At 43.7% G+C, this 23,795-nt stretch overlaps 1 protein-coding gene across 3 annotated transcripts in view; it reads right to left on the bottom strand.

The window, feature by feature from the left end:
• The window catches only part of ZMAT4 (zinc finger matrin-type 4), a 335,038-nt gene that overhangs the window by 122,190 nt on the left and 189,053 nt on the right, over window positions 1–23,795 (bottom strand). For all 3 annotated transcript variants that reach the window (XM_036877507.2, XM_036877505.2, XM_036877506.2), the window contains exon 4: window positions 22,253–22,409. In XM_036877507.2, the coding sequence (XP_036733402.1) occupies window positions 22,253–22,409 (157 nt within the window). The remainder of the gene's footprint in view (window positions 1–22,252; window positions 22,410–23,795) is intronic.

Genomic DNA, 23,795 nt, shown 5'->3' with positions numbered 1-23,795 from the left:
CCCAGGACTGCTAAACAACCAGCTCTAGAAATCCGCACCTGGAACGCAGACACAAGGTGCACGGGGTGTTGGATATTAGAGAAACGGAAAAGTAAAACCTGTGGGCAGGTCACCACAACCGGCGCTACTGAGACAAAAGAAAAGCAAGTGCTTTTTGCAAGTCTTAAAGAGAAAGGGACCCCATAGCTGGACGAAGTTGTCCCGGCAGCTGGGAATATCGGGGAAACTTAGGAGCCCTAAACGGAGGCAGTGCAGCTCTGAAGCCCCTCACAGGACTAGGCAGCCTGCCAGTCGTTCCTCCAACTGGTGTGGACCCCAACACACTGGCCCAGTAGTGGGAGAGTGGCAGCGTGTGCCGGGGACGGCAGCGCCGGAAGGGACTGAGAGCAGATCCATGTGCCAACGGCACCACAGGAGACCAGTAGAGGCTTGTGCGAGCCCGCAGTAGGGTGACCAAACAGCCCGGGCGTGGCTCGTACGCACTGGCGGCAAGGGAGCCAGAAGAGCCCAGTAGAGGGTTGTGCATACCTGCAGCGGAGCCAGAGGGAGCAGGTGCTCTCCCAGCAGCTGACCGGAATCCCAGCCCAATGCACAGCTGCCTGGGCCAGACCCAAAGGCCATTGCTGGCACAGAGCTGCCCAGCAGGGTCGTTGCTAGCACGGAGAAGCGCACTTGGCATGCCTGCCACTCCCCACAGGGCTCTGCACTGCTCTGATGGACACCCCGCCCACAGCAGCTTAGGGGACTAACCCGGTGGCTGCTCCAGGAGTGTGGGTAACTGACACAGGCAGCGGAGAAGGTCAAGGCATCCAGCAAGCAGGAAAAGACTTTCTTCTACCAGCTGACACACCTGCAACCTGCCTACAGCCAATGCTACCACCATGAAAAGGCAAAAAAATTTGGTCCAGACCAAGATACTTCAAACAACACCTGAGAAAGGATCTGCAGAGGCAGACCTAACCAGTCTCCCTGAAAAAGAATTCAAAATAAAAATCATAAACATGCTGACAGAGCTGCAGAGAAATATGCAAGAGCTAAGGGATGAAGTCTGGAGGGAGATTACAGACATCCGGAGGGAGATTACAGACATCTGGAGGGAGATTACAGACGTGAAACAAACTCTGGAAGGATTTATAAGCAGAATGGATAAGATGCAAGAGGCCATTGAGGGACTAGAAACCAGAGAACAGGAACGCATAGAAGCTGATGCAGAGAGAGTTAAAAGTATCTCCAGTAATGAAACAATATTAAGAGAAATGTGTGACCAATCCAAAAGGAACAATATCCGCATTATAAGGGTACCAGAGGAAGAAGAGAGAGAAAAAGGGATAGAAAGTGTCTTTGGAGAAAAAGTTGCTGGGAACTTTCCCAAACTGGGGAAGGAAATAGTTGCTCAGACTACGGAGGCACACAGAACTCCTAAGAGATGGGATCCAAAGAGGGCAACACCAAGACACATAATAATTAAAATGGCAAAGATCAAGGACAAGGACAGAGTATTAAAGGCAGCCAGACAGAGAAAAAAGGTCACCTACAAAGGAAAACCCATCAGGCTATCATCAGACTTCTCAACAGAAACCTTACAGGCGAGAAGAGAATGGCATGTTATATTTAATGCAATGAAACAGAAGGGCCTTGAACCAAGGACACTGTATCCAGCACGATTATCATTTAAATATGAAGGAGGGATTAAACAATTCCCAGACAAGCAAAAGTTGAGGGAATTTGCCTCCCACAAACCACCTCTACAGGGCATCTTACAGGGACTGCTCTAGATGGGAGCACTCCTAAAAAGAGCACAGAACAAAACATCCAACATATGAGAATGGAGGAGGAGGAAAAAGAAGGGAAAGAAATAATCATCAGACTGTGTTTATAACAGCTCAATAAGTGAGTTAAGTTAGACAGTAAGATACTAAAGAAGCTACTCTTGACCTTTTGGTAACCACAAATCTAAAGCCTGCAATGGCAATAAGTACATATCTTTCAATAATCACCCTAAATGTAAATGGACTGAATGCACCAATCAAAACACACAGAGTAATAGAATGGATAAAAAGGCAAGACCCATCCATATGCTGCTTACAAGAGACTCACCTCAAACCCAAAGACATGCACAGATTAAAAGTCAAGGGATGTAGAAAGATATTTCATGCAAACAACAGAGAGAAAAAAGCAGGTGTTGCAATACTAGTATCAGACAAAATAGACTTCAAAATAAAGAAAGTAACAAGAGATAAAGAAGGATATTACATAATGATAAAGGGCTCAGTCCACAAGAGGATATAACCATTATAAATATATATGCACCCAATACAGGAGCACCAACATATGTGAAACAAATACTAACAGAATTAAAGGAGGAAATAGAATGCAATGCATTCATTTTGGGAGACTTTAACACACTCCAAAGGACAGATCCACCAGACAGAAAATAAGTAAGGACACAGAGGCACTGAACAACACACTAGAACAGATGGACCTAATAGACATCTATAGTAACTCTAGTTCCAAAAGCAACAGGATACACATTCTTCTCAAGTGCACATGGAACATTCTCCAGAATAGACCACATACTAGGATACAAAAAGAACCTCAGTAAATTCCAAAAGATTGAAATTCTACCAACCAACTTTTCAGACCACAAAGGTATAAAACTAGAAATAAATTATACAAAGAAAGCAAAAAGGCTCACAAACACATGGAGGCTTAACAACATGCTCCTACATAATCAATGGATCAATGAACAAATTAAAATGGAGATCCAGCAATATATGGAAATAAATGACAACAACAACACAAAGCCTCAACTTCTGTGGGACACAGCAAAAGCAGTCTTAAGAGGAAAGTATATAGCAATCCAGGCATATTTAAAGAAGGAAGAACAATCCCAAATGAACAGTCTAATGTCATAATTATCAAAATTGGATAAAGAAGAACAAATGAGGCCTAAGGTCAGCAGAAGGAGGGACATAATAAAGATCAGAGAAGAAATAAATAAAATCGAGAAGAATAAAACAATAGAAAAAAATCAATAAAACCAAGAGCTGGTTCTTTGAGAAAATCAGCAAAATAGATAAGCCTCTAGCCAGACTTATTAAGAGAAAAAGAGTCAACACACATCAACAGAATCAGAAATGAGAAAGGAAAAATCATGATGGACCCGACAGAAATACAAAGAATTATTAGAGAATACTATGAAACCTATATGCTAACAAGCTGGAAAACCTAGGAGAAATGGACAACTTCCTAGAAAAATACAACCTTCCAAGACTGACCCAGAAAGAAACAGAAAATCTAAACAGACCCATTACCAGCAACGAAATTGAAATCGGTAACCAAAAAACTACCCAAGAACAAAACCCCTGGGCCAGATGGATTTACCTCGGAATTTTATCAGACATACAGGGAAGACATAATACCCATTCTCCTTAAAGTTTTCCAAAAAATAGAAGAGGAGGGAAGACTCCCAAACTCATTCTATGAAGCCAACATCACCCTAATACCAAAACCAGGCAAAGACCCCACCAAAAAAGAAAACTACAGACCAATATCCCTGATGAACGTAGATGCAAAAATACTCAACAAAATATTAGCAAACCGAATTCAAAAATACATCAAAAGGATCATACACCATGACCAAGAGGGATTCATCCCAGGGATGCAGGGATGGTACAACATTCGAAAGTCCATCAACATCATCCACCACATCAACAAAAAGGACAAAAACTACATGATCATCTCCATAGATGCTGAAAAAGCATTCAACCAAATTCAACATCCATTCATGATAAAAACTCTCAACAAAATGGGCATAGAGGGCAAGTACCTTAACATAATAAAGGCCATATATGATAAACCCACAGCTAACATCATACTGAACAGTGAGAGGCTGAAACCTTTTCCTCTGAGATCGGGAACAAGACAGGGATGCCCATTCTCCCCACTGTTATTCAACGTGGTAGTGGAGGTCCTAGCCATGGCAATCAGACAAAACAAAGAAATACAAGGAATCCAGATTGGTAAAGAAGAAGTCAAACTGTCACTATTTGCAGATGACATGATATTGTACATAAAAAACCCTAAACACTCCACTGCGAAACTACTAGAACTAATATCGGAATTCAGCAAAGTTGCAGGATACAAAATTAATATACAGAAATCTGTGTCTTTCCTATACACTAACAATGAACTAATAGAAAGAGAAATCAGGATAACAATTCCATTCACAATTGCATTAAAAAGAATAAGATACCTAGGAATAAACCTAAGCAAGGAAGTGAAAGACCTGAACCCTGAAAACTACAAGACACTCTTAAGAGAAATTAAAGTGGTCCCTAACAAATGGAAACTCATCCCATGCTCCTGGCTAGGAAGAATTAATATTGTCAAAATGGCCATCCTGCCCAAAGCAATATACAGATTCGATGCAATCCCTATCAAATTACCAACAGCATTCTTCAATGAACTGGAACAAATAGTTCAAAAATTCATATGGAACTGCCAAAGACCCCAAATAGCCAAAGCAATCCTGAGAAGGAAGAATAAAGTGGGGGGGATCTCGCTCCCCAACTTCAAGCTCTACTGCAAAGCCATAGTAATCAAGACAGTTTGGTACTGGCACAAGAACAGAGCCACAGATCAGTGGAACAGAGACTCCAGACATTAACCCAAACATATATGGCCAATGAATATACGATAAAGGAGACATGGACATACAATATGGAAATGACAGCCTCTTCAACAGATGGTGCTGGCAAAACTGGACATCTACATGTAAGAGAATGAAACTGGATCATTGTCTAATCCCATACACAAAAGTAAATTCAAAATGGATCAAAGACCTGAATGTAAGTCATGAAACCATAAAACTCTTAGAAAATAACATAGGCAAAAATCTCATGGACATAAACATGAGTGACTTCTTCATGAACATATCTCCCCGGACAAGGGAAACAAAGGCAAAAATGAACAAGTGGGACTATATCAAGCTAAAAACCTTCTGTACAGCAAAGGACACCATCAATAGAACAAAAAGGTATCCTACAGTATGGGAGAACATATTCATAAATGACAGATCCGATAAAGGATTGACATCCAAAATATATAAAGAGCTCACACGCCTCAACAAACAAAAAGCAAGTAATCCAATTAAAAATTGGGCAGAGGAGCTGAATAGACAGTTCTCTAAAGAAGAAATCCAGATGGCCAATAGGCACATGAAAAGATGCTCCACATCGCTAATCATCAGAGAAATGCAAATTAAAACCACAATGAGATATCACCTCACACCCGTAAGGATCGCCATCATCGAAAAGACAAACAACAACAAATGTTGGCGAGGTTGTGGAGAAAGGGGAACCCTCCTACACTGCTGGTGGGAATATAAACTAGTTCAACCATTGTGGAAAGCAGTATGGAGGTCCCTCAGAATGCTCAAAATAGAAATACCATTTGACCCAGGAATTCCACTTCTAGGAATTTACCCTAAGAATGCAGTACTCCAGTTTGAAAAAGACAGATGCACCCCTATGTTTATTGCTGCACTGTTTACAATAGCCAAGATATGGAAGCTACCTAAATGTCCATCAGTAGATGAATGGATAAAGAAGATGTGGTACATATACACAATGGAATATTACTCAGCCATAAGAAAAAAACGGATCCTACCATTCGCAACAACATGGATGGAGCTAGAGGATATTATGCTCAGTGAAATAAGCCAGGCGGAGAAGGACAAGTACCAAATGATTTCACTCATACGTGGAGTATAAGAACAAAGGAAAACTGAAGGAACAAAACAGCAGCAGAATCACAGAACCCAAGAATGGACTAACAGTTACCAAAGGGAAAGGGACTTTGGAGGATGGGTGGGAAGGGAGGGATAAGGGCGGGGAAAAAGAAAGGGGGCATTACGATTAGCATGTATAGTGCGTGGGGGGCATGGGGAGGGCTGTGCAACACAGAGAAGACAAGCAGTGATTTTACAGCATCTTACTACGCTGATGGACAGTGACTGTGAAGGGGTATGTGGGGGGACTTGGTGAAGGGGGGAGCCTGGTAAACATAATGTTCTTCATGTAATTGTAGATTAATGATACCAAAATAAAAAAATAATAAAAAATAATGGAAAAAAAAAAAGACAGCAAAGACGGATGGAGCTATTTTTCTCCCTCTCATAAAAGGGCCTCCCAACATGTGAATCAAGAGAATCCAGAGTATCAAATGCTAAAGCAAGACCCTTCTCCACTTCTAAGAGGTGAAAGCCCAGTGCCTTCTCCCACTGTCCTCATACTGAGCAATGACGTTGCTGGGCAGAGAATGACTGCAAGTGAAGAAAAAGTTTTATGTTACATAACACTTGGCAAGTAAATGTTAGAAAATCATGAGGTTAATTCAGTCCCTGGGGGAACAGAAGCCCAATCCAGAGCCCAAATTATTTGGATATATCATACATAATCACTCATTTAACTATGGCTTGACCACAAATTTCACACTTCATTGTTGCCACGCAGACAAGTAGGAAGGAAGCACATGAGAGGGAATATAAATGACCGATATTGAAGAACTTTTAGGATGAGGATGCCATTAACAGCCAATGAAGGTGAAGCTGCTTAAACCTTGCTACTCCGAGTGTGCTCCACAGACCACAAACATGGGCATCACCCGGAAGTTTACTGGCGATGCAAATCTCAGGGCCTGCCCTGGACCACTGGACGAGAATCTGCTTTTAGGAGAGCTTCAGGGGACACATGTGCAAATTACATTTGGAAAGCACTGGGTTCAGATTCAGTGGTTCTCATCCCGGGTGAGGGTTAGAGTCGTCTGAGAGAGGTTTAAGCACTTACTGACTTTAGACCCTACCCCAGGCCAGGGGAATCAGAATCCTTGGGATGGGGCTGAGCAATGGCAGGTTTTAGAGCTTTGCAGGTGCAACTAGTGTGTAGGTGGGATTGGGACCCAGCAGCTGAAGGACAGCACCTGGCATGGTCTCCCTGTCACCCTGATCTTCCCAAGTACCTGTGTTTTCATGTTTCATTCATTCACTTCTCTGCATTGGCAGCATGTTCCACATCAGCACACAGCACCACCCAGCCCACAAGCAGCCTACATCTGGAATGGAAATATTTTTGACTAATTTCACACAACTGTTTTATTAAGTTGCACTAATTCTATAGAAGTCCATGTGCTTTCTAAAAAAAAATATATATATATATATATATATATATATATATATATATATATATATCATGAGACAACAGATAGAAAAAGAAAATAGCTAGCCTGGATTCTGAAATCAAATCAAACCAGATTCAAATTGCAACTCGGGATGGAGTTACTTTCATTATTTTGAGAATATTTCCTAAAATAAAATGGTGCTGGAGGTTCAACCTCATATCTTTGTTGCACCTGCTCAATCAAAAGTTGGTTCCCCAACATCCTGGCCACACAGAAAACTAAGACTGAAGCCAGATACCCGCACTCCCTCACCAGTTGTCCACTGTCCTGTCCCACACTGACATTAGTTCTGCCCGAATGATAGAGAGGCTAACCTAACAGACTGGGAACACGGCGAGCATGAGATGAGGGGAGGATTTGACTATGTCAGAAAAGCTCATTTACTGATCAGGGAGTGTTCATAGCTGGTCCTAAGTCTGTGGTTACTGCGGAAATCCAAGATGCTTTCCAAGCACACAGGCTGTGTTGTAGCATATACTAGGGAGCACATACAAGAGGCAGAAGGATGGCCTGGGGAAGAAAGGTGGCTGAGTAATGATTAAAGGATTTGGGGCTACTCAGCCGGAGGAGCAGAAACTGAAGCTCTACTTAATCACACTCGAGACACAGAGGATTACAGAACGTGGACTGACGGCCAGATGCTTTCAAAAGCTGCCGAAAAGGGGAGCCAGGCTGAGCCCAGAACAGGAGGCCTTTAGGAGATAAATAGTTTCAGGGGCTGATGCCTGATGCTAAGCCATGCTTACTGCCCCTCACGCCCGGGATGCGTAACTGAGAGAAGTTCAGAGAAACGTGAGCTTGATTACCATCCAGGAATGCAGGGGAGAATGTTTATGCCTCACAGACAATAGGACTTAGAGTTAAATGGAATCTTACTGGAAACAGAGAGATGGATAAGATAGTAACTCAAGATTCTGTGAATTCCTAAGTATAGCTCATTCTACACACTAGTCTCTGGATGAATGAAGTTTTTTTAAGAGGAAAGTTTTTGTATATTAAATCAGGATTAAGCAAGTGTATGGTCATCTTTCTAATCTGCCCTCTGTGTTAGGAAAGGGACTGAAATGTTCATGTATATACCAGTTAGTTCTGGCCTCCACTGCCCGTTGGCATTCTTGGTATATTAGTTTTGCTACCTGCAAAGGAAAGGTCCAGGTATTAAGATTTCATCTGCTCTGTTGACTGAAAAGCAAAATGAAGATGCTATTGATCAGCAGTTTGCACTAATCAGGATATAATTAAAGTGAGAATTCATGAGGGTGCCTTTAACCCCAGCCTCCTGCTTCCCAATTGAGAGATCTCAACAGGTGGCAGAGAAGCCATCATCCCTTCAGATGACAAGGACTCCTGGCTCCCAAACTCCTCCGTGCCTTCAGTGTTGTGGACTGCATTCAGCATGTCTGCAGCCAATATCACCAATAGTAGGAATGATACCACATGGTGGCCAAAATCCTCTTGAAAATCTGGATGGATTTACAATTAAGGCTATGAACTAGTGTGTGCTCAATGGGCGATATATGGGAACATCCTACACAAGAGAAGCAGCTTCTCCAAAGGCTGCCAGCAAAATAAAACATGAGATTTCATCTTGCTGTTTTCAGATAGGCAAACTTGCTTGGTGTCTGTATCATATTTATACAGCAGAATAACCTGTTGAGAAATTAACTAATGGTCTTATTTCCCTATAGACTCACTTCATAAAAATGAAAGGTGTTTTCTATTGCATTCCAAAATGTGAGCTAAGCCTTAGAGTCTGGTTTTCCCTACCACCAGGAGATAATGGACAAATGCATTTATTCTGGGCTGAGAGGTAAAAGGATCTGAGAGAAGTGCCAGGAAAGTAATTGTTTCCTGGGGTCTAGCAAAAGAGAGGGTTGCAAGTATGGATAAAAACCGGGGCATCTTAAAAACAGTGTGTCCAAGGTGGCAGGACATGCCCCAGGAATGTCCATAACGGGGCCTTGGCCTCCTCTCCATAGCCTCGCTTGGCACAGAGGGGTAAAGCCATCAGCAGAAGCCACTGACCTGAAGGAATGTGTCAGGCTGCATAGGGAGGTGGATGAGTGAGACGCATGTCCTGAGGAAGGCCAGGGGCTTCACCTACAGCCTGGGGAGGCCCAGCACACAACAGCATTCTGGGAAATATAATGTAGCCAGGCCCACAGGCTGGCCGACTTCTTTGAGGATCTCCACGTGCCTGTAGGCCCTATGGGTCCCTAAAGAGGTAGAGGAACCCCCAAAGAATGATGGAGACTGGCCTTCTCGCCAATCTTAAGGGCTAGAAGACAGAAGTAATTGAAATCGATTTTCAAGATATAAAGAAATATACTTACTGCACCCAAGAGTTACCCAGGAATTCCTATTTATTGCTTCTGATGATTAAAGAAACCAAACTGAATGTTAAAGAAGATTTTTAAGGCTGACGTTTAAAATATCCCAGATATTGCAAAGGGTGAGAATATAGCTTGGGACATTTACTACCAATTATTTCAGGTGGAATGCTTCCTTTACAAGCACCTTCACAATTTCACAGACCAGACAGTTTTAGGGTTCTTATCTTTAATAGGTGATAATCCAAGAGCTGTTGCTGAGAAATCTCTCACAGTTTTTTTCCTAGGTAGTAACGCATTCTGTCTCTGGATTCCAAGTCCTGACCATGTCTCCTATTGACAGTTTCAGGAGAAGCACAGGAAACTGATTGCGTTATTGTTTCACTATAATACTTTGTAAAAACGTGTTACAGACCACTTCCTGGAATAAAGGTATAACCACATCCTAAAAGCTGCTGAGATCATTTGTCTTATACCATTCTATATGATCACCCAAAGAGCAAAGTGGGTTTATGGTATTTAACAGGATTTGTGAAAATCTCCAAGGCAGTAGCCTCATTGTTAAAAATCTTTAATTCCATCCAAACATTGCTCCTTTTTTTAACTGCTCATCAAATATAAAATTAAAAAAAAACAAACCCTTGATCTAATCATTGTTCCAAGACTTTCAGGATCCAGTGTACAAAAGTAGTGGCCACAAGAACGTAGCTCACCTCACATGGCTAATTCATTTCATCCTGTTCACTGGAGGGAAGTCAGCTGCCTGATTAGTGTGGGTTTTCCTGACTGTGTGACACCAAGGGAAGATTAGTGCAAAAGAAGAAAAGTGTCTTTGCCATCAACCAGTTGTATCACACTGAGCAGATGACTTCACTTCTCGAGGCCTTTTTCCCTATCAGGAAAATGAGAGTGAAACAGTGATCAGTAAACATACCTTCCAGCTCCACAATTCTATGAATCTATTACAAGTTGTATGTGTGAGCCTTAGATAAGCCAAAGACATCATTGCAACAAAAGCCCCGATCTAGACATCAGGCCTTAGAACATGCCAGCTTTCCTCATGTAAAAGAAAATGCACTAATATGAAGATCTGCCTCTTTCACCAACTATTGTTTGCACCTATTAAAACAAGTATCTAAGCAGGTTATGCCAGGAAAACCAAAGAACCTGATTTGGATGACAGAACTGCTGAGGTGTATAAAATCTTATACGCAAATATGAGGTGTTAAGTGAACCTGCACCGCATATGTTACTCAAAATTTGAATTTATGTAACTTTCAAACAGATCTAGAATAACCTGATCTTTAGTCATTCAACACAGGACCCCAATAAGCAGTTCTGTGTCTGGCATAGAAATTTATGGGAAAGTTCTGAAGGTCCACCTCTTGTTTTCAGCAGGAAATGGGGAAGGAAAGAAGAGAACCAGCAAGATTTTGGAAAAGAAACGTACTATAAACACACACACACAAGACCAGCAGAGTAGACGAGATCACAGTGTCTCTGCTTCTTTTCCCACATTGTTTCTTGTTTGTACAAATGAGAAATACTTGACTTACAGTTTATAAATATCTGTCTTTGTTGCTTTCTTGCTTCTAATCATCTTAGAAAGAGCCTTGGAGTTGGAACTGTGCTATTCACTGGATGAGCAAAAGACTGTAGATCATTCTATGGAGCATTATTTATTAGCACCCAGAGATCAAGGAAAGGTCCTAGCATGTGCAATTTGAAGTCCTGGATTCAAGTCCCAGTGATGTATTTTATTACATAACACCAAGCAAGCTACTTTCCCCTTCAGCATCTCTGCATCAGTGAAATGGAGATAATAATACTTTATACTTTGTGGTTTTTCATGAAGATGAAATGAGATAATGAATATAATGTATCTGATATCCTTACAATTACCGGTTGTGATCATTTATTTTATCACTAGGTTAAATTCGGCCCACTCAGCTATAGTTTTACCACACTCCAGGATCTTTAAAATGTTATGTATTTTTATTTAATAGTTGAGAGATGAATAGGCTTTTTGAAACTTACTTTTTATAAATGCAATAAATATAAAGTGACTATCCCTATGCAGACAGTTGGTTTTGTTTTTCATGGTGGCTATGCCCTTTATAAAGTCCCTGAGAGTGCTGGATTAGCAAACACTCTAACCCATCGCCTCTTTGGGAATTTCAGGGTTAAGTTCCTGGGAGCCTGTGGCTCACAATGTTGCAATCAGCTGACGAATATAGAAACCAGTTTTATGTGTGCTTCTGTTTAACGATACCTAAATTAATATGTAGTTTTGACTCACTAACATTTAAAGGAGAGCCAACAACTCTGTAACTCACACCTGAACAAAGCTTATCTAAACACATATTTTCCCGGGAGACACATCACAGCCTTCCTGCGATCAGAAACACTTCATCACTACACCAGGGGGCCATTTTCAAGGGCATATCCCTGACAAAAAAGCACAAACATGTAAAAACCCTGTTGGCAGTATGGGAGCTGAAACAAGAAGGTAGATATTTCCTTTTTCAGCCTCAGCTGAGAACATGTGCAATGCAGACGTGTCAACACTTCCCACGTGTCTAATGACTGCAGAAGCTCTGGGAATCCTGATTTTGTGGTTGCCAGTAAACCAGAGTGAGTAGGTGAATTCACAAATACAGAATCCACAGGTAATGAGGATCACTGGCGTGTGTCTGTGTACCTGGATATATTTATGTACAATAATTATTTATCCAACATACATCCAATGTAACAGGCACTACATTAAGGATTTTACATCTATCTTTTTTATTATAAAAATTCTGTGATGTAAGTACTACCATAATTTTTCCAATAGAAAATCGATGGCTGAAGAGTTCAAATAACTTGTAAAAGTCACACAGGTACAACCAGAACTGAAAACTGGGTCTGCCTTCTGAGCCTATGTCTGTACTCTAGATTTCAGCTCTTTGGCCAGGAGAAAAGATGTTTCTTCACGTCAAGCGAGTGAACTGGCAGGTCACTTCCTGGACCGGAAAACCATTTCCCTCGATCATTATATTTAACTGAAATTTAAAGCCAAGTTAACTTAATTTGCAAATAAAGCTAGAGACATTTAAGTGCCTGTCATTATTCTAAGGTAAGCTTCCAATTGTCGGTTCATCTAACAATTAATTATTAAAGACCTACTGTGTGCCAAGGAGTCTTCTACATGCAGTTATCACAGAGAGGGACACCACGAAGCTTTCGGACACACTTTTGAACTGTTCTCTATCAATCTTCTAGTGCATTTCAGACATATACACCACTACAGCAATTTTAAACACTGAAGGGGTCCACAAGGGAAGAAAGGTCACTGCTAAGTTTGATGCCATTACCTGTCATGCAGCAGTGTCTAGGAACTACACAAAAGAGAGTACTTAGTATCCATTTTTAGCTAAGAATGACAGATGCATTCATGAAACTTCATGTGTGAAATAGTGACTTTGAGGGATAATGAACCAACCAGGAGAGACTGGGCACTGCTGTTGTAAAAAACAGCCCCAAAGTATCACAATAAAGGAATCTTGCTTGTTCTCGCAAAACCTAATGGAGGTTGAATGACCGACCCTCTTCCATCTAGTAGCCAATCTTAGAGTAATGCATGTTACATCTACTCACGATGCATTGAAAGTCTGAGGAATGTAAGAAGCAAATGGCTTTTGGATGAGCAATGCTTTCTGCCACCAACACAAATGAATTTTGATGTTAATTTTAAATATAACACCTAACCATTCAAATTACAGATAACCTTACTGTTTCACTTTGATTAATAGTAGACAATGGGAAATGCCTGGGTGTAAAGTTTTTTTTCTATGCTTCAGATGCCTCCTAAATAATTCATGTTCTCTTCAAAATAATATTTTCAGAACAGTTAAATGATGCTCTCTTCATTTTTGAGTAAGAAGTTAGTCTCCTACCTATGCAAATTACCTTATTTGTATAGGTTTAACATCAAGAAAAAGGGGAGAACTCACTAGCTAGCAAGCATGATCTCCAGACCAAGGGCCTTGGCCCTGGGACATCAGTTAAATAAAGCTGGTGTGTACTGGGTGCAAGAGTGGCCCACCCTCAAATTCCTGTCACTCAGAATGTCAGAACATGAACTTATTCAGAGAAAGGGTCTTTGCAAATGTAATTGGTTAAACTGAGATTATACCAGATGAGGGCAGTGTCCTTAAGAGAAGAGACACACAGACACGCAGGGAAGTCATGGACAGTGGGAGCAGAACTGGAGTGATGCAGCTGGAACCTCAAGGCATGCCAGAAGCTGCCAGAAGGTAGGAAGAGGCAGGAAAGATTCGTCCCTACAGCCTTCAGAGGGAGCATGGCCCTGTGCACACCTTGATCTCAGACTTCTGGCCTCCAGAACCAGAGAGAATGAATTTCTGTTCTTTTAAGTCAACCGACTTATGGTAATTTGCTGAAGCAGCCCTGGGAAATGAATTCAGATTGGAGCATAGATTTCAAATAAGAATTTTAAAAGCAGGAGTTATAAGCAGCTTAAGGTTTTGGCAAAAACTGGTTATAATTTCCTCTCTCCAGTTTTCATAAATGTCTGTGAATTTTAACCTACTGGATACATCTGCTGTCATTCAAGTCACGTAGCTCCCCTGGAGTATGTGTTTTTGCTAAGGAGGGGAAGCCAATGGGGGTCCCCTCACTCTCTCTGCTTGAGGTGCTGCCCCAAAGTATGTCTCTGCCCCTTGCCTCTGCTCCTGATCACATCTACCCACCCATCCCTATCCTGGAGCTTCCCCAGCTTCTCGAAGGTACATGGCCCAGGAGAATGTTTTCACCCTATATACAAACCCCCCCTGCCAGCATTCTGTCCTCCCCACCTCTTTCTCCCGATCATTTATTATCTAGATCAGAAGTCTGCAAACCTTTATGTGAAGGACCCTGCAGCAAGTATTTCAGGCCTCGTGGACTCTCTGGGCCCTGTCACAGCTAGCCATCTCTGTCAGCACAGCACAAAGACAGCCCAGGCAAGCATAAATGAATGAGTGTGGTCATGCTCCAATAAAACTTTAGCTATGGATGCAGAAATGTGACTTTCATATGTTTTCCCCATGTCACAGAACATTCTTCTTTTGATTTTTTTTAGGCTTTTACAATCATAAACACCATTTTTGACTTGCAAACTGTTCAAAACAAGCAGCAGGTCAGACTTGGTCCTCTGGCTGGTCTGCTAATCTCTGATCCGGACCAGTGGTTCTCAAACTGGGGCCAAATTTGCCCCCCAGGGAATCTCTCAACATCTAGTGACATTTTTATTGCCACTACTAGTAGGATCCTCAGGCATCTAGTGGGTAGAAGCCAGAGATGCTTTAAAATATCATATGATGCACAGGACAGCACCCCACATCCAAGAATTATCCAGTCAAAAATGTCAGTATTGCTGAGATTAGACACCCTGGTCTACATAAAGGATTCCTTTGAGAACAGTCCTTAAGGCCCCACTTACGTGACTTTCTTCATGAATTCTCAGAACTCAGAGCTGCAATTGTTGTAACCACCCTTCATAACCTATTGCATTTGTAGATCTTCACGGGGGATTATTTATTGTAGTCGAATGCATATGTTACCCCCTACCACCAGGTAGGGCACCGGGTGTCTTATTCATCTTTATTTTCCCAGTATGCAGGATGTTAGCTGAGAGGAAATGAACTAAGAAAAGTAACAAAAAAAAGTCTCCAAGTTGTGAGCTCTCTTAAGGCAGGCACCAGATGAGGGGCTCCCACTTGCGGAGGATGCTCTCTGGCCTAGAACTCCAGCTTCGCTGGGTGAGCCAGTGGCCCACAGAGAGCCCCATGCTCGATGCAGCATGAATACCTCCGGCCAGAAAGCCTGTGGGACTGCAGCTGGTTGAGGGCCCCCCTCGGTGAGAAGCCCCATGGAGGGCCTGACAGGACTCCTGCAGCCTGTTCTGGAGGCACAGATGGCGACCTGCAAGCATTTGCTGGGCTGGCGTCGGAAGCCCCACAGCCTGACATGAGGCTGCACCAACCGAGGCCACAGAAACAACAATGGACCGGGCAGCCCCGCCAGCTCTGGGTGCGCTCGGACCCTCCCTGGTCTGACCTACTGATGCCCCTCGGGTCCCCATTTCAGCTTCCTCCCCAACTGGGGTTTCCCTCTGCCAAATGCTGCTTTGCTCTCGGGTCTCACAGCTCCTCTCCGCCCCCACCGCATGCCACTGCATGACTGCGCTTCCGCTTAGGAATATGGTGTCAGTCCACACCACGGACGTCCAGGCCAACACCTTTTACGGCTTCCCTGGCCTCAGCATGCAAAGCCTCAGCCACCAGCCTCTCAGGAGCTCAGGCCGAATCTCCCTCCAGCTTAACCTCTGCTCAAACCTGGTCCATTGCTCATTCCTATGAGCACCACCCACCTCCTCCTCTAGGCCAGTTACCCTGGGGTAACATTTCATTTGCCAGATTTCCCTGTTTTAATTCTTCTTTTCCCCAGGTTCCTGTGACCTTGTACAAACTGGCCCATAATTCTATGTTTGCATTTGTCCTCAAGCAGGGACTGACCACCAGGTTACATTTTTTCTGTCACTCTGTCATGAAGAACTTGGCCATCAAGCTAACACACAGGAAGTGCAGAATACAGAATAAATATGGGGACATGGCTCCTATGTGAGGCATACTTACAGACCAGCTGGCAAATTAACTCAACCCAACAGAAGCAACCTTGGGCAATAGACAATAAAATATTTTAAGTGAAAAATTATGAGGCACGGAATTCAAGCAGAGTAAATAACAACTTTGTTTCCTGAGTGGACAGAGGTCACATTCCTTGAGCTCTGACTACATAGCACTGTGATAAGCACTTTGCATTTATTAATCAGCTTGTATAATCAGCCTGGAAAGGGTTCCATGTAAGTCATAGCATTATACCCATTGTAAAGATTGGCAAAAGGAGGTTCAGGCAAGGGAAATCCTCAGCTAATAAGGGGTGGGGCCCAGACATGTCTGACTTCAGAGCCCACGCCACACTCCTGGCGATTTCTAGATGAGAGTCTCCAGAGCTGGTTAGACCTGCAGAGAAATTTGGCGGATTGAAGGTATTTCAGGAAGAGGCAAGGACATCTCGGATAAAAGACAGTGACAGAGTGCCTGGGGGTACAGGAGGCCTGTCTGCAGAGCATTTGAGAATGTGTGCTGAGAAGACAGAAGAAATAAGTTTGGATACAAGTAGAGGACCTGATGAGCTCCCGCAAGCTAGGAAGGCTAGCGTGTTGTGGTTTCTCATGAATAGTCACCAGAGGTTTTGCACAGTATAGTGGTAAGTTACGTTTGAGGACTAAGACCCTGATACAGAAATATGCCTCCTGACCCTCAGGTAGGCCCCTGACAACAGTTAGGTCACGTTCCTATGCTGCATTTGAAGTTCCCCAATGCAATGTATGTGGAACACTCATGAAGGGGTGCCCTGTTTGGCCAAGCTTACTGTGATTAGTGTATTCGTTTCCTATGGTTTCTCTAATGAATTACCACACATTCAGTGGCTTAAAACAACACAGTCTTAATACATTATCATGCTGAAGGTCAGAAATCTTAGTTTCACATGCAACCTTGATTCCTCCCTGCCACGTGTCATGTATTCACAGCCTCTGGGGATCAGGATCTGGCTGTCTGTAGACACCAGTGCTTGGTGTCCTACGTCAGTGATCTGGCTGTGGCGGCTCCATCAGTGCCAGACCTGCATCCATCTAACATGTATCCTTCTAGGCCACCCAAGAGGTTTTCGGGAAAAAAATCACAGGTGGGCGTACAGAGCCCAGAATGAAGCCATCCTACAGCACCCAGCCCCAGGGCTCCGTCTGGTTACTCCTCTTCCACCCTCTGCTCGATGTGCTCACTGTCACCTTCAGACAGCCCCCTGGGAGGGCCTCCAGGGCCAGGCCTGACCTTCCGTAAGCAGGGCTGGAGCAGCGCCAGCTGCCCCCTGAGGTTGGCTGGCGTCAGGCTTCTGGCCCTTTTATCACTCTGTGTTTCTACTCTGATAAGATATTCCTGAGCTCTGCACCCTCCTCTCGGCCCTCATTTTGGTGCCTGAGTTCTTATTTTATCCTCTAGAGATCTTGAGTTCTTGTCTTAAAAATGATTTACAATTGTCTCTGTGTTCCAGAAACCAGTTCCAGGTCCAGGATCCTGTCCCTGGCTGGGGGACTGGGTTTCTCTCCTCCAGACCAGGGTCCTTAATGCCCAGAGCCTGTGGGCCCCCTCAGCTCCTTGGCCACCCCTGCCCCTGGGCTCACAGCCCCTGCTCCCCACGGCCACCAGCCTTCTTATTCTAGTGGGCAGCCCCAGTGTCAGGCCCTGCCTTGGTTCACAGAACTCATCCCAGAAGGCTCGTCTCCAAGGAGGTGCAACACAATGTCCCCTGTCCTGTTCCTAAGACAGGATTCAAATGACCCCACGCTGGGAAGGAATTCAGAGGCTCTGATAGAAGAAAGAAGTTAGCTCCATCCCCACCCCCACCATACCAGCTTCTTTACCAAATACTCCTCTGTGAGTAACACAACACCTACGGTTCAGTGCACTTTTAAATCTATCATTTGCTCTGTATAAGGGCCAGTGAGATAAATGCATCCAGTATTAGAATTAAATGAAAGATTAAAAAGCTCGGATCAAAAAGCACAATGGACCTGCCAAAGACTGTGCAATTATTTGGGGAAGAGTCAGGGCCTGACCTGTCTTTTGACCCCCAGGCCAGTATGTTTCTCCACCATATTATGTCAGGGGGTCAGGTCTGTGGGTAGCATTTGGCTGAGAATCTCAGGGTTGGAGAATCTCAGAATTCTAGTTACATCTAATCTAGGTTGACCATGTAATCCAGTGACTTTAAGTGCTATCTAGGCTGATGTCCTCATGCTGGGACCCGCTGAGGAAACGTCCTGCCATGTGGTCACTGCTCCAACAGCCCCCATGGCCACACATTCCCCCTGTAAGTCTGACACCAGCTCAAGGGCTGTGCTTCTCTCGGCAGCAACTTTGGCCACACCTGGGAAGGAGGACTGCTTCTCTCCATCTTTATTCAGTTGTTTTGGTTCTATGTATTCTTCTATTTTTCCTTTTGTTTGCATTGCAGAAATCTAGTATCTCTGAATACTAATAAATGTTTCCTTACCTTCGGCTCAGATCTAACTCCCTAACTGTCTACTCACTCATTGTTTTTAGCTATTGCATACAAACACACACATACACACACACACACTCTCACACACACACACACACACTCTCTCTCTCACACACACACACAAACACACTCTCACACTCACAGCACACACACACACACACACTCTCTCTCTGTCACACACACTCTCTCTCTCTCACACACACACACATACACAGCACATGGATCTCTCTTCCCCATAACACTGGTCTAAGGATTTGCCCCAGCATCACCTCCTTTCTGTGCTAAACAGCCCCTGCTCCCTTTATCCTTCCTCCAGTGGGAGGATTTCCCTGCCTTCGTTGCTCTAAGCCTCCTCTTGCACCTTCTCACAGCGGGGCAGATGACGCGACCACGGCCACCTCCCATCCAGCCTCCAATCTCGGCAAGAAGGCGGCCACGCCATGGCCTGCCAGTCCTGTGAGAACACGGTGGGTCTAGAATGCCCCTCACGCCTTCATCTTACAGAAGGATCTGGAAGAGCATGATCTAGAACAGAGATCCTGAAACACACTAACCAACAAGAACTGGAACTGGTTTTGTGCCAGCGGCTCTGCCAAGCATCTCAGCAATTCAAGTAGCATGCACCCATCTGGAGAAGACAACTCAATCTGTAACGGATTCTGCGGATACCCAGCTGATACTGGATCAAAGCACTTCTTGAGGAGGCAGAGAGGCGATGATTCATAGGTACCAGTTGTTCACCCTCACCAGGTGGAGTACGTGGGGGAGGCAGTGATGTGTGCTTCAATTATTCCTAGCCAGGAATCACCACAGGTCAAGGCCTGTAATTCTTGGAGGGACAGCTTACGGAGCTTACCTGAGCAGGGGAATTGCTTTTTTCTGGCCTCTTGATTCAGTTGTCTGGGTTTTATATGTTCTTTTTTCCCTTTTGTTTCCATTACAGAGGTAATTTCTAGCCAACCTGGCTGATTAGGAAGCGCCGTTCCTACGTGTGCACAGGGCGGCCACAGCTTAGAGGGTGAGGTCCTTCCAGAACGGTCTCTGGGCTTGGCTGCTGGGAAAGATGGCAGGCAGTCCCGACTCACAGGGGCTGGAGGGGACGCGCTCGGTGGCTCAGGAAGCCCACGACCTGGGGATTCATGGCTGCTGCCTCCCAGGTACTTGTACTAGCTGAAATCGTGCTTCAGACCAAGCCTCAACCTATATCCTTGCTCTGGAAACCAGGTTCCTGATTTGTTCCTTATGCCTGGCTGCCAGCCCACCACTCTGGTCTTAAATGACAGTGCCCTGCCCTGCTCTTAACAGCCTTTCCCTCCCCAGAACTGCAGCCAGACCCTGGTACCCGCTGGCAGACTTTCTGATGTCAGGTCCCTGCTGAAGTGCCTGCAAGATCTCTGTACCCAGACTTCCCATTGCTCAGTTCCATCCTCTTCAGCTCCCCGAACTCTTATTCCACACCACACTTCCCAATACCTACCCTCTGCTTATGCTCGTACCTAATGACTCACTTCCCTCTAGTGGGATACATTGCTTACTCTGCACCCTGCCAGCAGCTGGGTTGACACCAATCCAAGCCCAGGGAACAATTTAGCTTCCCAAGCCCTCCAAAGCTGTCTGGTGTTGTCACTTTCTTTCTGCTCAAAGCAGCTTTAGAGAGAATGGATGGAAGGGTAAGCTGCAGAAGGATAATGTGCAGCCTGGGACCCCCGAGCTAGGGGAGTGCTGGCTAAAGTCACCTTGAATCTGTTTCCCCAGCCCAAGTCACCCACTGCTAGTGCTACTTACCCCTACCCAAGCCCGTTCCCTTCTCGCCTCACTAGGAACCTGATTTCTGTCCCATTGATGACTGGGCCAACTCTAGACACCAAGACAGTCATTAAGTAAAGGTTGCAATATAATTGCTTTTGCTTTTTCCTCTGGAATGTATTGGTGGCACTAACAAATCACCTGCCCAGTACATTTACCAGCTCTAAGTATATTTGAATTCTGGGAAACAAACTGGTACTTGGTTATCTTGAGGATGTATTTAAATTCACAAAGAACTATTCTTGCCATGTAGCAATTTTTTTTTTACAGAAATAATAACTCTTCCCTTTGCTAATTGATGTGTTAAACAAAGATACAGCTTCTCCTCTTCCATCATAACCTCCAGAATTAAACTTAACAGCAATCCTCGGCTGAGGCAGAAAGAACAAATGGGCTAGTTACTCATTTACAGAAAAAAAAGGTGAAAATTTTCCAGTGACTGTTCCTTTGAGGGGTCTATTTTAAGAGATGTGATGGGGAGTAGGTTACAAGGTGAGTATTCAACCTTTCAGAGAACAAGAATCAGGAATTTCAACCAAATGGCTCGTTACCAAATGCCAAGACTCAGAGAGCACCCCGGAGAAGCTGAGCTTGTCTGCAGGTTTCATGTGTTTTACAACCCCATCCTGTACACGAATGTCATAGCCACCTTTACAAAAACATATTCTTTAGTTAAACTAAGCAGAAAAATACAGTAAAAAGACTCCTTGCTATTCTCCAGGTGAAAGAAAATAATTTTCTTAAGAAAAACATGGGTGAGGATAAAAACCATGTGTTGCTTTCAGACTCTCTCCAATTTCCAAAATACCATTTGAAAATAATTACACCCACAATTTATGCACAATTCATTAGATAGCAAGATAAAATGCACTGCTAAATTGTAATCACATCGAAAGAGCAGACATCATGAAATATGTCCCCAACTTTTTGGATTTAAAACCCAGTCTGGAACATGTTTGCCGCAATGTAAACCTTGTCCAAATTGTCTGTCTTGATTAAATGATGACAATATTTTTTTAGTTTCCTGATTTGAGAGACTTCTGAAAAATTGTTTTCAGTCAAGCAATTAGGTCAAATGATCTTTTATCAGTATTTAAGCCTTTTATTATGAAAGTGAATTGGTGTGAAGCCCAGGATTCCATACAAAGATAACAGGAATGTCATCTCAGAAGGGGAAAAAAGAAAAAAAAATCAACAGGTCAGTTTCTGCAAAGGAAAGTGTCAAGACTATTGTTTTCCTTGTCCCCAGCCTCACTAAGACAAGGACAGTATGAGACCTTGCACTGTTATGTAGGCAGAGATGTTGAATGTACCCACTGTATACAGTACGCTACCCATGAGCCGAACCGATTCCAGGCCGATGCAGGGGAAGAACAGCTTGCATGACATAAGAGATGCAATCTCTTACATAATGAATAATAAACCTGATAGACAACACCTTGCAGGATCTAAGCAGCCTTTCAGAAGATGCAACCTGCTGAGTTACTAATCAGAAGAAGCCAGGTTGAGCTAATGAGCACCTGTAATTGCATTTAATGGCCTTCTGAGAGCAAGGTCTGCCGGGCCACCTGCCTACCACCCTTTGAGGCCATGAGGACATCTCCCATGAGGCTGGATTCTGGCAGCCTCTTCTGAAGAGGTGCAGGGTTAATGGGACAGACAATGTTTAGGCGCCACTCGCCCACCATCATTGTTCACACACGTACCTGTGGTCTTCAGTGGGGTTTTCTCTCCTAGCAATAGTTTTAATCTTTTGGCGTGGATTTTGCCTTGATAATGGGAGTCCGCCACCACTGCGGAGGTGAAGGACATGTTACACAGTGTGCAGCACTTGTTCTTGTCGACCATGTCCGCGTCGCTTCCCTGCGAGGGCAGAAGGAGAGAACAAACATGAGAGACAACCCCGAGTCCTCAAATGTCTTGTTTCCCATTCCATCCCATTGCAAACAGGACTTGCCACTGGCTTTCTGATTGAAATGTCTAGTTTTTACTCCGCCATCTCTTTTTTCCCTCATCATCACAACTTTGTCAGTTACTGACTTCAACCTGCATTTAATGAGTGGCTACTACCTCCGGGTACATACAGATGTGCAGATTCAACTTACACGAAGAAAAATGGGGCCCACAATTATGGGAGAGCACATTGTGTCTGGCACCATGAAGAAAATAGAATGTGATTATACCCATTATATTCCTTAAAGCAAGTAAAAGATCTGAGGTCAGATGACCTGCATTATTTAGCAGAAATTAGCAGTTGGCATTCAGCTCTGCCTTTCACCAATTTTAGCCTTGCCAGGATACATGGCCACCTGTTCAAATTTTTCTTTTTTAGGATTTCTTTAAAGAGCTGAACAGTTTCCTAATTAACTCAAGTATATCTCATAAAGTTAGGATGACCATGCTGGCTGAGCTTTCTAGGAGAGTTTGTGTAATTTTCCTTTTCTTCAGGAAAGGTGATTAGTTAAGGCCACACAAAATACTTAAATCCAGCTTGATTTTTACTCTTTTGTAGGACTTAATGAAAATGAATCATGATTCAGAAAAAAATAAATCCTTTGTGACCTGGCTATTGTGCACACAGATCATCAATTACCTATATCACACAAGGGGAAGATTAATCCCCTGGCTCCCCTCCTGACTAGCTGGAAATTGAGGGGAAAGTGGCTGCTCAGATAAGGAGGTAATCTATTCCTTAATGGAACAGCAATAGCAAAGCATCTTTTTGTTAAAGAGCAGCCTTGGGTGGGTATCTGGCCCACAATAGCTCCTTCTCTTATTCTCAGCAGGCCCCAAAAGTGCAATTGAAAATAGCATGGGGAGGAGGATGAAGGGAGATACAACGGAGAAAGGGAATTACATATTTTTCTGCATAATAATAAGATGGCCAGACTGCTGGAGAGAATGTTGCCTTGAGAATTATGTGGCAGTTAGAAAATGAACTCCTTCCTCCTTAAAGGACTTGTCTATAATACCTCTGATAATTAGTGTTTGTCCTTGGGAGGAATGGTGTATGTGTGTGCATGTGTGTGTGCATGCCTGTGTGTGTGTGTGCATGTGTGTGTGTTCCAGAAGGCTGGCCTGCCGCTCAAGGGTTGGGGTAAGGGAAAGACCTCAACAGGACCTCTGAAATTTGGAGTTATGAAGCCCTACCTACTGCCGTTTATCTTCTCGACCTTAGAATGTGAAATCTTAGGGTGCCCTTGCCCCTTTGTCATAGTTTTAATGAGTGGGATTTGAGGAAACATACTG

The sequence above is a fragment of the Manis pentadactyla genome, chromosome 7 (assembly GCF_030020395.1).
Source record: "Manis pentadactyla isolate mManPen7 chromosome 7, mManPen7.hap1, whole genome shotgun sequence".
NCBI lineage: Eukaryota > Metazoa > Chordata > Mammalia > Pholidota > Manidae > Manis > Manis pentadactyla.
This window is presented reverse-complemented; position numbering and strand designations above follow the sequence as displayed.